We start from the raw sequence: 15,813 nt of genomic DNA on the forward strand, positions 1-15,813 counted from the left end.
AATACCCCACGCAGACACTGTAAACAAACTCATGGCCGTACAATACCTCACGCAGACACTGTAAACAAACTCATGGCCATACAATACCCCACGCAGACACTGTAAACAAACTCATGGCCATACAATACCCCACGCAGACACTGTAAACAAACTCATGGCCATACAATACCCCACAAAAGACACTGTAAACAAACTCATGGCCATACAATACCCCACACAGACACTGTAAACAAACTCATGGCCATACAATACCTCACGCAGACATTGTAAACAAACTCATGGCCATACAATACCCCACGCAGACACTGTAAACAAACTCATGGCCGTACAATACCTCACGCAGACACTGTAAACAAACTCATGGCCATACAATACCCCACGCAGACACTGTAAACAAACTCATGGCCATACAATACCCCACGCAGACACTGTAAACAAACTCATGGCCATACAATACCCCACGCAGACACTGTAAACAAACTCATGGTATTATGCACATGTTCCTGTGTAACTCACTGGAGAGCCAGCTGGCTCAAAGACAGGACCTAGGAAGTTATGATTGGAGAGACCACCTCCACAAAGTGGCCAGTCACTAGTGAAGTCCCCCAGGGATCTGTGCTGGGTCCACTCCTCTTTGGCATCTATTTTTTTCAGAAATCAAGGTCAATGTCTGGATTACCAAGTTTGCAGATGATTGCAAGCTAGCAGCAATCACAGAAACCTCGAAGATACTATCATCTTACAGGAAAGGTCTAACACAGGCAAATGACTGCTGCCAAAGCTGCAGTTTAAAACTCACTGAGAAGAAATACATAATAGAACATTTTGGGAAGTCTGACATCTACGGAAAATATCTCATTGATAAAACACCCCTAAAAGTAGACAGCAATCAAGGATTTGGGGACTCATGTAGATAGTAACTTGTTTTTTGACCAACATGCATTTAAGGTTGCATGGAAATCATTCTCTGTCACTTAACAATAACCGTAGCATCTAGGTCCGAGGAAATCATTGTGCCACTGTATTCAGCCATCACTGAGTATACCTGAGCAGGCACATTAAACAACTAGAAGGCCCACAGAGGTTCCTCACAAACACGATACTCTAAGTATATCACCTTAAGGCCCTCTCTCTATACTTTGTTCCTACAGACTTCTGACAGGTGATTTATGCCTGACACATAAGGTGTCCTTGGATCCTGCTCTGATAGACATTTTGCATACCTACAAAATGAAGAGCACCAGAACTATTAGATCTAAGGAGTTAAACTTTGCTTGCAACACAAAGATGATACGTTGGAGGGACAGGTATGTATCTCAGAGAATCTCCATTCTCTGAAGTAGGTTTCCTATCCAAGTGAAGTAAAGCCATTCCATAAATCTATTTAAGTGTAATATGGACCAGTGTATGGGAAATCTGAAAATTCACCCCTGGTCTGACACTTATGTTTATGTCTGTGATGGACACAGGCAGCCATTAAATCATGCCCTAACAAACCCCTTAAAATAACCTTTAAGGCACAACAGCTCATGGGATAAATTTGGGTTGCATGGACAGGCTTATAAAGGTCTCAGTGGTCATCAGCCTAGTACACACCTATGAACCTAGGATGGCCCAGCTCCAAAACATTTATATGCACACTGGTCTCAGTTTTGACCATGCATCTTGAAATGTCTGCTTCTGAAAATGCCCCCTTCTCAGGGCAGAGGCATTTGTGGTGACCATCACAATGGGGATAGGAACATGGGTCTATTTAGAGACCAGATGGATTTAGGTATGTATCAAATGAGGTATTCTTTGTATTTCTGAGATACCCACCAGGGAAGCATACAATTGCCACTTGTATGCTTCACACTGTGCTCTCTCCCCTACCAGTAGAGAGAGTGCCAGTGAAGGACATACCTCATGACAGCTCATGATCTGCTGAAGGCAGACCACTAGGAAGGTTTCAGCACTGTAGGCATCGAACATGGCAACTTTTAAGATAAACTAGCAAAGTGGCCAGATAGGAAGTTTGAGAATGGCAAACAAAACCTAAAGCAGAACAACGACCAAGAAGCAACAACTGCAAGGCAAGCAGGAGTTTTAATTAAACTTGCACAGAGTCCACAGTCCTGCTCGGCTTGGATTTTTTTGCTTCTTGGAAGTTTGTGAATGGCACAAAAGAAATGGACACAGCCACTAATCAGAGACCAGTTGAAGTCTTAGCCTCTCATGCACAAGCTCTGATCCTGCCCACTGACCAATTGCTTATATGGAGTATGCATTTTCTTGGTGTCTCTCTCTGGTTTTCTTACCTTTTCCCAAAAACATAATAAGTGCTTCCCCCTGAAACTCACCCAATAATGGAGTTTTGGGCAGTGGCAACGAATCAAAATGGTGCCTATACGTTGGAAGAGCTGTATACACCAAGCACTTTGGGCATTACCTGTGGTGTGCAGTATTCTTTAGACAGGAAAATACAGATCACAGACTGCATGCCATGTCAGAGCTAGCTACTTGATGGTGTAAAAATTGGCTCTAGGTGAATCCATTGTGATGACTAATGCCAAAATGGGCATGGGTAGTTACTGGTGATAAGTAGAATGAGGACCTGGCCTGCACTTACCTATTTCAGAGACCTATGCAATCGGTGGGAGGAATGTATGTGCCTCTAATGGACAAGTGTCTACCATAAAGCCCATCAGCCCTGGGTTAATAAACTACTGCTGGTGTCCAGCTGCCCAGCTTAGGTTACCTGAGGGAGCTCTGTTGAACAAAATCTGGACATAAAGCCAATGAACCTGCCAAACATGAACAAGAACTGCTACACTCAATGTAGATTCAATGACAGAGTAGTTTGGAAGTGGATGACATGATGGTAAGGAAAAGGCTGGACATCTTACCTATCCAGAAGACAAGATGGAAGGGCACCTCAGCGAAGCCACTTGGGTTGGGACCCATAGTCATCTACTAAGGAAAAGGACAGACTAGAGATGGGGTGGGAACTGCAGTGAAGTACAGGCTTCAGAAGACAGTGATGGACGTCAGCAAGAATTAGCAACAGACTTTTGGCAATCACACTCCAGTGTAAGGATACAAAACTATTCATAATCTCTGCCTATGCCCCACAGCAGGGTTGTGATAGTAAGGAAAAGAGGGCGTAAGGAAAAGAGGGCATTCAGACAGCAGTTGGAGGACTTACTAGATAAAGCAGGACAACATGAATTGGTGGGTCATAATGGGTGACCTGAATGCACATACTGGAACAGACAGAACAGGATACGAAGACTGCCTGGGTCCACATAGGTGGGGCAACAAGAATAAAAAGGCCATTCTAGACTTCTGTCTGGCAAATGGATTAATGGTGGCTAATACATGTTTCAACAAGAGAGACAGTCACAAGATCACATACAACAGTGGCCAACATGCAACTCAGGAAGAGTTCCAACAAGTAAAGAAAGGTCATTGGGGTAGAATCAGTGAATGCAAACTCATTTCCAGTGAAATAGTCAGCTGACAGCATAAACCACCAGTTGCCACAATCAGCTGCAAGCAGTGGTCAGAGAAGGATCTAAAGTCAACAGAGACTAGGCTGAAAACCTGGAAGTTGACTGAGGAGAAAGCAGAGAAGTTCAAATAATTACTCGGGGCTCTAGCACCTCAGGAAGAAGAGGAAAAAGGTGGAGTTGAAGAATCACAGTGCCTCAAAACAGCATGTGTCAGGACTACAAAATAGATATGCAGCCGAGCCAGGTATGAATGTAAGGTACATAAGGAAAGCTGATGGTGGAATGCAGAAGTTCAGGAAGTCATTAAAAGAAAGGAGTGCAGAAAAACAGAGATAGAAAAGATGAACCAGGCTGGAAAGGAATACTGGTTGGCTAACAGACAAAGACAGGAGTTGCAATAGCAAAGAACAAGGGGTCAGAGGTACTCTACCAGCTTCTGGGAAGTGACTCAGCAAATGGCACAAAGAAACTATCAGTCTGCAAAGCAACAGCAGAAAGATAAAGACATACACCCTTCATAAGGTATGCCATTAACAGCTTTCACCAGCCCACAAGACATCAAAAGCAGTACTTCTAGCAGTTCTAAATGAGAAAACCTCACAGAAGCTGTAGTACCCCAGACACAGCCTATGATGAAAAGAGAAGGAGAAGCCCACCATAGAAGAAGTAAGAACAGCAGTGAGGAAAATGAAGTCAGGGAAAGTAGCATGCTCAAACGAGGTCACAGCAGACATGAAAAAGATGCTGCGTGAGATGAACTGGTTCCTCAGGGTACTCATAGCAGTATGGAGAGAAAGACGTATCCCAGATAACCAGGGAATAAGTATTCTGCCAGTGTTCAAGAACAAAGGGGACATTCACAACAACTATACGCAGTACAGAGGTATCAAACTCCTGTTACAATGCATGAAAGTTCTGGACAGACTGTTTGATACAGAAATACAGAGAGAAGTAGAAAGTAAGATGGGAGGTGTGCAGTTCAGATTCAGATCAGGACGCAGCACAACTGACCCAATGTTTTCAGTGAGACAGATAGTTGAGATGAAGCTAGAGATGAAGACAGTGTCCAAATGGGCATTCCTTGCCTTGAAGAAAGCATACAACAAGGTCCCAAAAAAACTGATTTAGGCAGCCTTGCGATGGTTCAGAGTCCTAAAAACACTGGGAAAACTGGTGTGGGCTATGTACAAAGACTCAATGACTTAAGTGCAAACAGTACTTGGACTCGAAGAAGGGTTCCCAGTGGGAGTGGGTGTACATCAGGGTTTACCCTAAGCCCACTGCAGCTCATACTGGTGATGGCCTACATTAGCAAACAGATCATAGGGGACAGGTCAACAAAGTAGCTGTAGGCAGGTGATGTGTTATTACAGGCAGACTCGGAGCAAAATGTTCAGCAAAGGATAGAGAAGTGACTAAAGGCACATGGGTTGAAACTGTGCACATATACGACAGTTGTAATAGCAGCAAATAGGAAAAATCAGAAGAAGCTAAGAACTGAGATAAAAAGGAAAAGTAGTGGAACAGGTTAACAGCGTCAAGCATCTGGGAAAGGTGACTGAGGAGAAGGGAAATCTGAATGAGGAGGCCAAAGCTAGAATCGGAGGGGCTACAGCCAAATGGGGCACAGTGTCAGTGGTAATGTATGACACAAAAATACCAAAGAAGCTGAAAAGTAAAGTGTACAAAACAGTGGTGCAACCAGTACTGCTGTATGCTACAGAAACGTGGGCAGTAAAGGAGGAGCAGCTGACGAAGCCAGAGGCCATGGAGATTAAGTGCCACAGATGAGTGGTAGGATGCACAATGTGGGGCGGACTAGGAAAGGGGACATCAATGCAGAAGACAAAGTAGCATGAACTGCAGCCAAGGTCAAAGAGAATAGATTTATAGGTTCATACTAGGCTATCTGCCCTAGGGCATTTATAAGCCTAGCCATAGTGTGTTTGGCTTTCGCCACCCATTTTAAATTAATTTTGCTGTGCCCTTTTTCGAGGTTAGTATACTGTGCCTCTGTCTAACAGTGACACAGAAGTGATACCCGGGGTAAACCTACAATCTCCCATCCACTCATCAAGATTCCTCTTGAAGAGAGTCAATGAGGGACTCTGCCTAACCTGGACTGGGATTTTATTCCAGAGTGAAGGGAGCCTCTGGGTTATGAATCTGTCCCTCCAGCATGTCCTATTTATTTCAGTGCTGAGGTTCAAGTCTCTCGAGCGTAGCTCGATGGGATTTGGATTTTTTGAGGTGCAGCATGTCCATTAATTCTGGGTTGGACATGGCTTTATATGTCAGGCACAGATCGCCTCTGAGCAGGCGGTATGCCACTGAGTAGAGCTAGAGTTTCTTTAACCGGGCAGCATATGGCATCTGTTTGAGCCCTTTGATCCTCTTGGTGAGGTACTTTTGGGGTCTTTCCAGTTGCTGCAGGTGTCTGGTAAGGTACATCCCAAAAGGGCATTGTACTCAATTATGGGCCTGATGAGGGATGAGTAAAGAGGCACGATGACCTCCCCTGATCTAGATGTGAATCCCTTCATGATTAGGTGGGCTATATAAAATGTTTTTCTAACCACTTTGGCCACGTGGTTGTCAAATGAGAGACTGCTATCAACTTGGGTCCCCAGGTCCCTAATTACTTCTTCTGTACTTAATGGATTAAGACCTATGTGGTAATTTGTGGGCGCTTTGTTTCTGCCAAAGGAGATGACTATACCCTTTTTGGCATTTAGCTTGAGGCCATGGCTCTGGCACCAGTTGTCTTTTTCTATGAGGCCCTTTTGGAGGATGCTTGTGTCGGCTGGAGAGTCGATTATGGCACCCAGTTTGCAGTCATCTGCGAACTTGGTCAGCCACAGTCCTTCAGTGTTGGCCTGTACCTCCGAGAAATATATACCGAACAAGAGAGGTCCCAGGACTGAGCCTTGTAGGACGCCACTTGTAACTGGTTTGGAGTCTGACATGGCTCCAGTAATTCTAACCATGTGGGTTCTGTCCTTGAGCCAGTTTGCAACCATCTAGTGACATAGGGGTTTATATTTAAGCTGGTGAGCTTATCTATAATGCCCGAGTGGGGTATTTTATCGAAGGCTTTTGCGAGGTCCAGGTAGGCTGTGTGGACCACCTTCCCCTCGTCAATGGCCTTGGTGACTGTTTCAAAGAAATCAACCACGTTTAAGAGGCAGGATCTGCCCTTAACAAAGCCGAACTGGGTAGGATCCAGTGTCTGTAGGTCCCCAATATCTTTATTTATGAGGTCCATGATGATCCTTTCCATAGCTTTGCAGACCAAGCTAGTCAGGCTTATGGGGCGATAGTTTCCAGGATTCGTTGAGGCACCACCTTTGTGGAGAGGGACCACTGTTACTGTATGCCACTCTTTGGGTACATATCCTGTAGTAAGGCTGAGATTGAACAGTAGTTTTATGTTTGGGTTTAGCTCTTTGGAGTTCATGTAGGATGCAGCCCAGGACACCGTCTGGTCCCATTGATGCTGTGTTTTTTGCTTTGGAGAGGGCGGCTCTTACCTGAGCATCTGAGATGTCAGGGGGGCAGCAATCTAATGCGCTAGATATTTGCCCTTTTGGTGGGGGGGGACGTTTGCGCTGAACCTGTCAGCTAGAATGTTGGCAATGTCTGTGGGTTTGGTGTATTTTTTGTCATTTTGGACTAATTCTGAGCATATCTGGGAATTCCCACCCAGGTTCCTAACATAACTAAAGAAAGCCTTGTGATTATCCTTAGTGTCCTGTGCAATTTTTCTCTCAAAGCTGGCCTTAGACGATTTTATGAGTGCCCGTAGTTTTTTGCCAATACTGATCAGAGATGCCTTCCCTTTTTGGGATTTTGTTCTATCATGTAGTAGCTTCCTCCTTCTATTGTATAGTTTGTTTATGGCTGGGGTCCACCAGACAGGACGTCTGCCTTTGGAGGATTGGGTCTTGGTTTTATTTGGGATTGTATGATCCATGCATTCCTGAAGGTGTTCATAGAATGCGTTTATACAGGATTCTGCAGTCTGGGCCATATTTTCCACAGGCCCATGGGCTTTGAAGGATTCCACCTCGGTTTTGAGGAGTGTGAAATTTGCTTTAGAGAAGTTTTCCACTGTGGTTTTCAGGGCAGGGGGTGGAGTCGGGATGTGACTATCCAGTGAGATTAGTTTATGGTCTGATCTTACCAGTGAGGGATACACTTCTGGTCTGGAGCATAGAGTCCCCATGTTGGTGATGATCAGGTCCAGTATGTTTTCCCCTCTTTTGGGAGTGGTAACAAGTTGTTCCATAGCATTTGAGTTTATAAATTCTAGGAACCTTTGGGCTAGGGTGTTGGAGCTAGAGTAATGCTCCCAGTCTATGTTTGGGTAGTTGAAGTCGCCCAATATAATGGTGTTTGGAGAGACCTTAATATTTTCCAGTGTTCTCAGGAAGGCCGAGTGGGGTTCCTGGGTTTGGGAGGGTGGTCTGTAGCAGGCTATAAACTGGAAGGCAGTTTTACCCACTGTTAGTTGCACATGGATAGTCTCTGATGCTTCGTGCTGTTCCACCAACCTGGAAGTGTGGGTATCTTTGACGCATATTGATACTCCCCCTCCTTTTGTGGTTCGGTCCAAGTTTTGGGGCCGAAAAGCATGGTATGAGGTATAACCTGGTAGTGTTGGGGTGCTCTCGGGAGCCTTGAACCAGGTTTCTGTTACTGCACAGATATCGATGTTCTCCATGCTAAGGAGAGTTTTGAGTGCGTGCATCTTGAGGTTTAGACTTCTGGCGTTGAGTAGCATTACTCTTAGTTTCTTATCCCTTGTGATACCTATGGAGGTGGGTTTGTCTTTTGAGCCTTGCCTAAAAAAGGCACTATGGGGGTAGCAAGAGCCTTTGCCAATATCCAAAAGCCTAGGGATGACAGGTGCAAGCTGTCCCTAGCGAAGCATTGTGGCTTGTCGAGCATGTCATCCCAGGCTGACAGGCATTGGATCCCCTTTGAATGACACCAATACTTAAGCCAATTGTTGAAATTGATCACTTTGTCTTCATATTGTGGCATCATTCTTGGTGAGGGTAAGATGCTACTCAAGGTCAGGGTCATACCGACCTGGGCTACATGCTCAGAGAGCTCCTCTATGTCTCTTTTCATGTAGTCCAGGGAGGTACGTCTCAGGTCATTCACACCAGCATGGACAATGACCGAGTCATATTTGTACTTGCCTTGGAGTGACCCGAGTGCTTGTGTTATGTGGCGGATCCTAGCGCCCGACAAGCAGCTCACTGTGACCTTCTCCTTGTTCAGCCTGGTGAGCGGGACGTCAGTGTGCCTGACGATAGAGTCACCTATTACAAGTGTATCAGGTGTGTTGTTTAGCCTTAAGGGTTGTGACTGTTCGGCACACTGGCTTTTTGTGAGCTATGTGTGGCACGTGTTTTGTTTTGGGGTAGCGGTTGCTTGGGTGTCTGCTTTGGAGGTCTCTGCTGCTTAGGCAGATTTTCATTTAGAGCCTCCCAGCATGTTTTTGTGTGTTTATGTGTTTGGTTTGCTGTCGTGGTAGGTCTATGTGAGACTGGAATTGTAGTGAGTGTGGTTTCCTTCTCCTCCTGACTGGTTTCGCCAGTACTGAGTTGAGAGAGCTTAGCCTCCAGTATAGCTATATGGTTGCATCTCTCACATGTGTTGGAATTTGTTGGGAGGAGGAGAGGGTTGTCTGTGTATATGAGGCAGTTGTAACATTGCCTCAAGATTCCCAGATTCACCAGCTGGACCGGAGAGGAGATTGACAACTGACCTTTGGACATGCTAGAATAGTATTGGGAATTCCTTTATAATTGAAAAAAAAGGGCCAATGTGGAACAAGGTACTCAAGGGGAGTTTGTGAGGGTGTAGTGCTTTTAATTTTTTAGTGCAGACTTGTATAATTGCTTTAGTGAGCAAGTGCCAGGTAACTTAAATGCAATGTGTTACAGGTAACTTAAATGCAAAAACGACAAACAGTAACTTTCTTTCAAGTGAAACAAGGAAATAAGTACAGTAAGCAATGCAGATATCACTAGGGATCCACAGAAGCACTGAAAACCACGTTTTAGGTGGAATTAGCGTTTCAGGGAAATAACAAGCATACAAACAAAACTAGATTCAGCAGGCCTGGATCTAGTCTATGCTACAGCAAACAAGGTGTATCAATTTCGGTAAGAAACAGTTAAAATATGCAGGCACTATAAGCCTTTTTCCAGAAATTCCCAGCTCAGAAGGGCAGAGTCCAGCCTCTCCTCCCACAAGAGTGCAGACCACGAACCCTTTTAATATAAAATAACTGGCCTGAAGCCCAAGTGCTTAAACCAGAATTAATACACTTTTAGAATAACAGACACTGAGCCCTCAATCAGCAGTTCCCAACTTAGAAGGGTGTAAGCTACCTGTTCTGCCACTACAGTGCAGACCACAAACCTTATTAATGTAAAACAACTGGCCTGAAGCCCAAGTGCTTAAACCAGAATTAATACACTTTTAGAATAACAGACACTGAGCCCTCAATCAGTAGTTCCCAACTTAGAAGGATGTAAGCTACCTGTCCTGCCATCACAGTGCAGGCCACAAACATTCCTAATGTAAAACAACTGGTCTGAAGCCCAAGTGCTTAATCCAAAATAAAGAGTAGAAACTTTAAGTGTACAAAAAATTTCTGTGGTTCAGGTGCAGAAAAGTAGAACACAATCTGGTGAAGATGTTCTGGGACAGATATAAGAAGGCAAGACTGTCCAGCAAAGAGGTGGATGGATTGTGTGAGAGAAGATCTGCAACAGTCAGGCATGAGTGCTGAAGAAGGTAGGAGTGTGGCACTGAATCATGACAGATGGCAACAATTGACACGGCACCCCGACCTTATGTAGGAAATGTGGGGGGGGGGGTTGATGATGATGATGACATTGGTCATATTCTTATACCTCAGTGCATCACGCCAGCGCATGTCACAATAAGAGCCATGAACCACCCCCGCTTCTCAATGGCAGAAAATTCAACAATACACTAGGTATATCAGAATAGAAACTTTCAACAGAACACCCAGTCCAAAAGCCATTAAGGTTCAAATTCTGAACAGACCCCCTTCTTAAGTTCTAAGCAGAAATGAAGCAGCATGCTTCTATAGTCTTACCTGAATAAGGGACTTAACACTAGGCTGGAAAACCATGTTGGTGTTGAGCAAAAAAGATCGTAGAAGAGGCTGTGGATAGCAAGCTAACTGTGCGATCATTCCTGTCAGTAAGAAATTCACATACAGCGAGTTGTGCAGCATGTTCTCCAGCTTTGTAAACAAGACAGCCAGAAACGGTCCTACATGGAACAGAAACAGAGCAACACACATGTAAATGCAGACCCAACAGAAGGCAAATAATTGCATAATAGGTCTTCTAGCTAAACTGAAGGAGCAATGACAGAAAACAATTGTCATTCAAATGTAATAATACAGAAGAGCGTAACCACATATTCTACGATCAAAGTGAAAAGGAGACTTCTTGTCATAAAGGGAAACTGGACAGAATAAATACTAGACACTTAATAACCTATAAAAATGTTACCATTATGGACATTATCACCATATAATCTTTGCACTAAGGTTACACGGTGAATGCACAAGGACTGACAGACACGCACATATTTCTTACAGTGATGCTAGAGTGTGCTGCACACAGTAATACCTTCTGCAATGTAACCTACCAGGGCAAATGCTCCAGTTTTTCGTTCTAGCATACATTTCACTAACAAATTACTTTTAAGTTCTAAGATGAAAAAAGTTTTGACTGTAACAACAACTATGTGACGTACTTAAACTTTTAATACTTCTTTTGAGATTAAAGTTCTAGCTGCCAGATGCACAGAACTGCACTTTTCAACTTTAATAGCAGCAGCTTGGAAACCTTTTGTTACTACACTGCTCATCTGTGCTCTAACCCAACAGCTAATTTTCATCTCTAGGGAAAAAAAAGAAGTCTTATGGCCAAGGTCTCCCCCTCCAGTTCTTGCATGATGTGCCCCCCCCCCCCCCCCCCCCACACACAAACAGAATAAAGAAATGATGCATTCCAAAAAAACTGCATACTACACACAGACAAAAGAACACCATGGGGAAAGTACAGTTTTGTACCTACCATAAATGTAGATGTCCGATAGGTATGCAACTGCAGTCCTGACATATGGGTTGTCCTGCCTCAGGCAGCCCTTCGGTCGGCCGGATTCCAAAGTCTGGGTCCGGCGTCGGCTGATGTCGCCCTTTCCCAGACGTCAGAGCGCCTGGGGTATAAAAACGTCAGCTGATGCCATCTTCTTCAGTGTTTATTGCCCCAGATGCCAGGTGCCCTCTAAGGAAGGCTAAATTTTGAAAAATAGAGAAAAAATTCCAGATAAGTACAACAGCATAAAAACAAATACACCATAAAAGATTACCCCAGGTAGCTAAAATGAGGGGTAGAAACCCAAAAGTATACCACAGAGGGGTAGGTGGGAGGGAAAACCTGACTGCAGTTGCATACCTATCGGACATCTACATTTATGGTAGGTACAAAACTGTACTATGTCCTTCAAGGATGCAACTGCAGTCCTGACATATGGGTTGAATACCATAGCCAACCTGGGGGTGGTAGGCACTAAGACAAAGATGGTGTAGCTAAAATGCCCTGCAGGACTGCAGAGGCAAACCCTGCTCTGGACCTGGAGTGTAAAGGCAGGTTGTAATGTTTGGAAAATGTATGCACGGAGCTCCATGTAGCAGCTTCTAAAATGTCCTTTGTTGCCACTCCTCTTAAAAAGGCTGTGGAGGTGGCTGTAGCTCTGGTGGAATGTGGCCTGATATCAGCTGGCACAGTTTTTCCATGAAAAGAGTAGCAGAATCGAATGCAATTACCAATCCATTTAGAAATTGTCTGTTTGGAAATTGCTTTTCCCTGCAATCCAGCAGCGAAAGCTACAAAAAGCTGGTCAGATTTTCTGAAAGACTTTGTTCTGTCCAAGTAGTAGCGCAACTGTCTGTGTATGTCCAAGGTGTGCAGAAGTCTCTCTCCTTTACTTTGAGGATTTGGAAAGAAGGTAGGCAGGTGAATAGCTTGATTCAGGGACACCCTGGATACCACCTTTGGCATGAATGACGGATTGGTTCTCAAAGAAACTCTGTCCTGGTGAAAAATGAGAAATGGTTGTACTGCCATAAGGGCCTGTAGCTCAGAGACTCTTCTTGCTGAGGTTACTGCCAGAAGGAAGGCTGTCTTCCAAGACAGAAATTGCAACTCTGAAGGTGCTGCTGGTTCAAAGGGAGGAAGAGTTAATTTTTCCAGCATGAAGTTGAGGTCCCATGCAGGCACTGGTGGTTTCCTTGGAGGGTTGATGTTCTTTATACCTCTTAGAAACTGTCTTAGCAATGGATGAGAAAATACAGGCGGATCAGTGTTATATTTGGCAGATATTGCTGAAGCATCTATTTTTATGGAAGAATATGAAAGGCCAATGTGGAGCATTTCAGCCATGGATTCCAGGATCTGTGGAATGCTCATCACTGATGGGTCTTGACCCTTTTTGCTGTTCCAGATAAGAAATCTCTTCCATTTTGCTGAGTATGTTTTTCTAGTGGAAGGTCTGCGCGCCTCCAGGATGATATCTTTTACCCTTTTGGAAAGTGTATCCTGAGTAATAGTCATGGAATCTTCCAAGCTGTCAGCTTCAATGTTTTCAAGCTGGGGTGTAGTGTCCTGTAATTGTGCTGTGTCAGAAGAAGTGGCCATTGAGGAAGGAGCCACTGCTCCGTAGCAGTGGGTACCAGTGTTGTCTTGGCCAGTCTGGAGCTATCAGTATGACTTTCGGTTGCTCTATCTTGATCTTTAGTAACACCTTGGTCATCAACGGAAGAGGGGGGAAGGCATATAGTGTTAGAGAGTTCCAACTGAAGGAGAGAGCGTCCACCTTCCATGCTTGAGGATGGTATGTCCTTGTGCAAAACTTTTTCAGATGGTGATTGAAGTGGGAGGCAAACAGATCTATATCCGGCCTTCCCCATGCTTGAGCTATTTGTAAGAAAATGTCTGGATGCAACATCCATTCGTGTGGATCCATGATGTTTCTGCTTAGGCTGTCCGCCAGAACACTGTCCTTCCCTGGTACAAACTGGGATTGTAGCTCTATTTTCAACTGTAGGGAAATATCCCAGAGATTCATTGCCAGTCTGCAAAGAGGGTAGGAATGGGTACCTCCTTGCTTGTTTATGTACCACATAACTGTGGTATTGTCTGTCTTTATTAGTAGATGGCCCTAATGCATGAACTTTTCGAAGGCCTTGATTGCATGTATCACTGCCAGCATTTCTTTTTGGTTGATATGAAGGTGCTTTTCTTTTTGTGTCCATTGTCCTTGAATGCATCTGCCCTCCATGTGCGCCCCCCATCCATGGTCTGAGGTGTCTGTTGTTATGGTTTGACTTGCATGAGGCTTGCTGAAAGGCAGACCTTTGTTTATCTGGCTTGCTTGAGCCCACCACAGAAATTCCTTTTGAAGGCATGGAATGAGTGGGATCAATGTTTCCAGGCTGTGGCTGTGCTGAGACCATAGACTTTTAGATACCATTGTAGTTTCCTCATATGCAGCCTTGCATGTGGAATCAGAAGAATGCAAGATGCCATGAAACCCAGGGCCTGCAGGATTTGCCTTGCAGTCATCTGGGTGTGCGTTGCCAATCTTCTGAAGTATTCTGGTAATTGTTTTTGTTTTTCTTTTGTCAGAAACGCCATCTGGGTGTTTGTGTCCGGTGTGGCACCCAGGAAAGGTATTTGTTGGGATGGTACGAGACTTGATTTCTGAATATTGACTGTGTATCCCAAGGCCTGCAGTAGGTGAATGACATAGTCCAAGTTTTTTAACAAGGCTTGTTGGCTGTCCGCTTGTATAAGACAGTCGTCCAGGTAAGGGTATATTTGTATCCCCTGAAGTCTGCAATGTGCAATTACTGATGCTAGGCATTTCGTGAACACTCTGGGCGCAGTAGATAAGCCAAAGGGCAATGCTGAGAATTGATAATGCTCTGAACCTGCAAGAAATCTGAGGTATCTTCTGCAACTTTGTCTGATTGGGACATGCAGGTATGCCTCCTTGAGGTCGAGTTACCAGCCAAGACCCCTTGCCCAGCATGGGAAGGAGTTGCTGTAAAGTCAGCATTTTGAATTTTGGCACAATAAGGTAAGTATTCAGTGCGGACAAGTCCAGAATGGGTCTCCATTGGTTTTCTTTTCTTGGGACAAGGAACAGTCTTGAATAAAATCCTTGGCCTTGTTCTGCAGAAGGAACCTTTTCTATTGCTCTTATTTGAAATAGGTTTGTTATTTGCTTGAGTGCCTCTGTCCTTTGATTTGGTGGCAGGTTTGGCCTGCCATGTCTTGTTGGCAGTATATGAAAATGGAATCTGTATCCTTTGTCTATTATCTCCAGTATCCATTTGTTCTTTGTAATATTGTGCCAATTTTGTGAGAATAAAGATAATTTTCCGCCCAAAGGTGCTTCTAATTGAGCCCTGGATGGCGGAGTCAAAGTCAAGTCATTGAGATTGTCCTGGCGGAGCAGTGGAAGGTCCTGCCCCACCTCTCTGGTTGGAGGCTGCCATTGGCGTCCTCTGTAGGAGCCTCGAGTTTGCCCTCTACCTCTGCCATGTCTATTTTTGCCTCTTTGAAATTTGTCTGTGTCAGGAAAGGACCAATGCTTAGAAGGCCAATTCCTGTTGAATCTTGGAGGCTGTACCTGGAGGAAATCTTTGACTGTTTGCACTGATTTTGCCTTTTCCTCTATTTTCTTTAAAACCTCTTGTGCAGTAGCACCAAATAGCTTATGTTTCTCTAGTGGTGCATCCAAAAGCTTAATTTTCACATGGTCTGGCAATGTTTGTTCCTTTAACCAAGCATGTCTGCGTATGACCGCACCTGTCATTGCTGCTCTACATGAAGCTTCCAATGCATCATATCCACACTGAAGGAAATGGCTGCTAACCTGCTTAGTATTATGAACCAATTCCTGTAACCCCTTTCTATCTAATGGTTCAGGGAAAGCCAGTTTCTTTTGCAAGTCATCCAACATGTATTCCTGATACTGAATCATATGAAATTGACAATTTAATGCTCGCATAGAAAGGGTGGAAGATGTATATACTTTCTTGCCCCACCTTTCTAAAGCCCTAGAATCTCTTTCGAAGAGTGGGTTCTTAGCAGTAGTGGAGGAAACCCCTTTAGGCCCCTGAGAAATAGTTTCAGGGTCAGCAGTATGGCCCTTGTACAGAACCTGATGTGTGTCTGGGACCTTGTAGTAC

At 44.4% G+C, this 15,813-nt stretch overlaps 1 protein-coding gene across 1 annotated transcript in view; it reads right to left on the bottom strand.

The window, feature by feature from the left end:
• Positions 1-15,813, bottom strand: part of LOC122803235 (FHF complex subunit HOOK interacting protein 1B-like) — a 538,521-nt gene that overhangs the window by 164,203 nt on the left and 358,505 nt on the right. Inside the window, exon 7 of the mRNA XM_044072834.1 lies at positions 10,636-10,814. Within this exon, the coding sequence (XP_043928769.1) occupies positions 10,636-10,814 (179 nt within the window). The remainder of the gene's footprint in view (positions 1-10,635; positions 10,815-15,813) is intronic.

This window comes from Protopterus annectens, chromosome 5.part1 (assembly GCF_019279795.1).
Source record: "Protopterus annectens isolate FY-2018-M chromosome 5.part1, PAN1.0, whole genome shotgun sequence".
Classification (NCBI taxonomy): Eukaryota; Metazoa; Chordata; order Ceratodontiformes; family Protopteridae; genus Protopterus; species Protopterus annectens.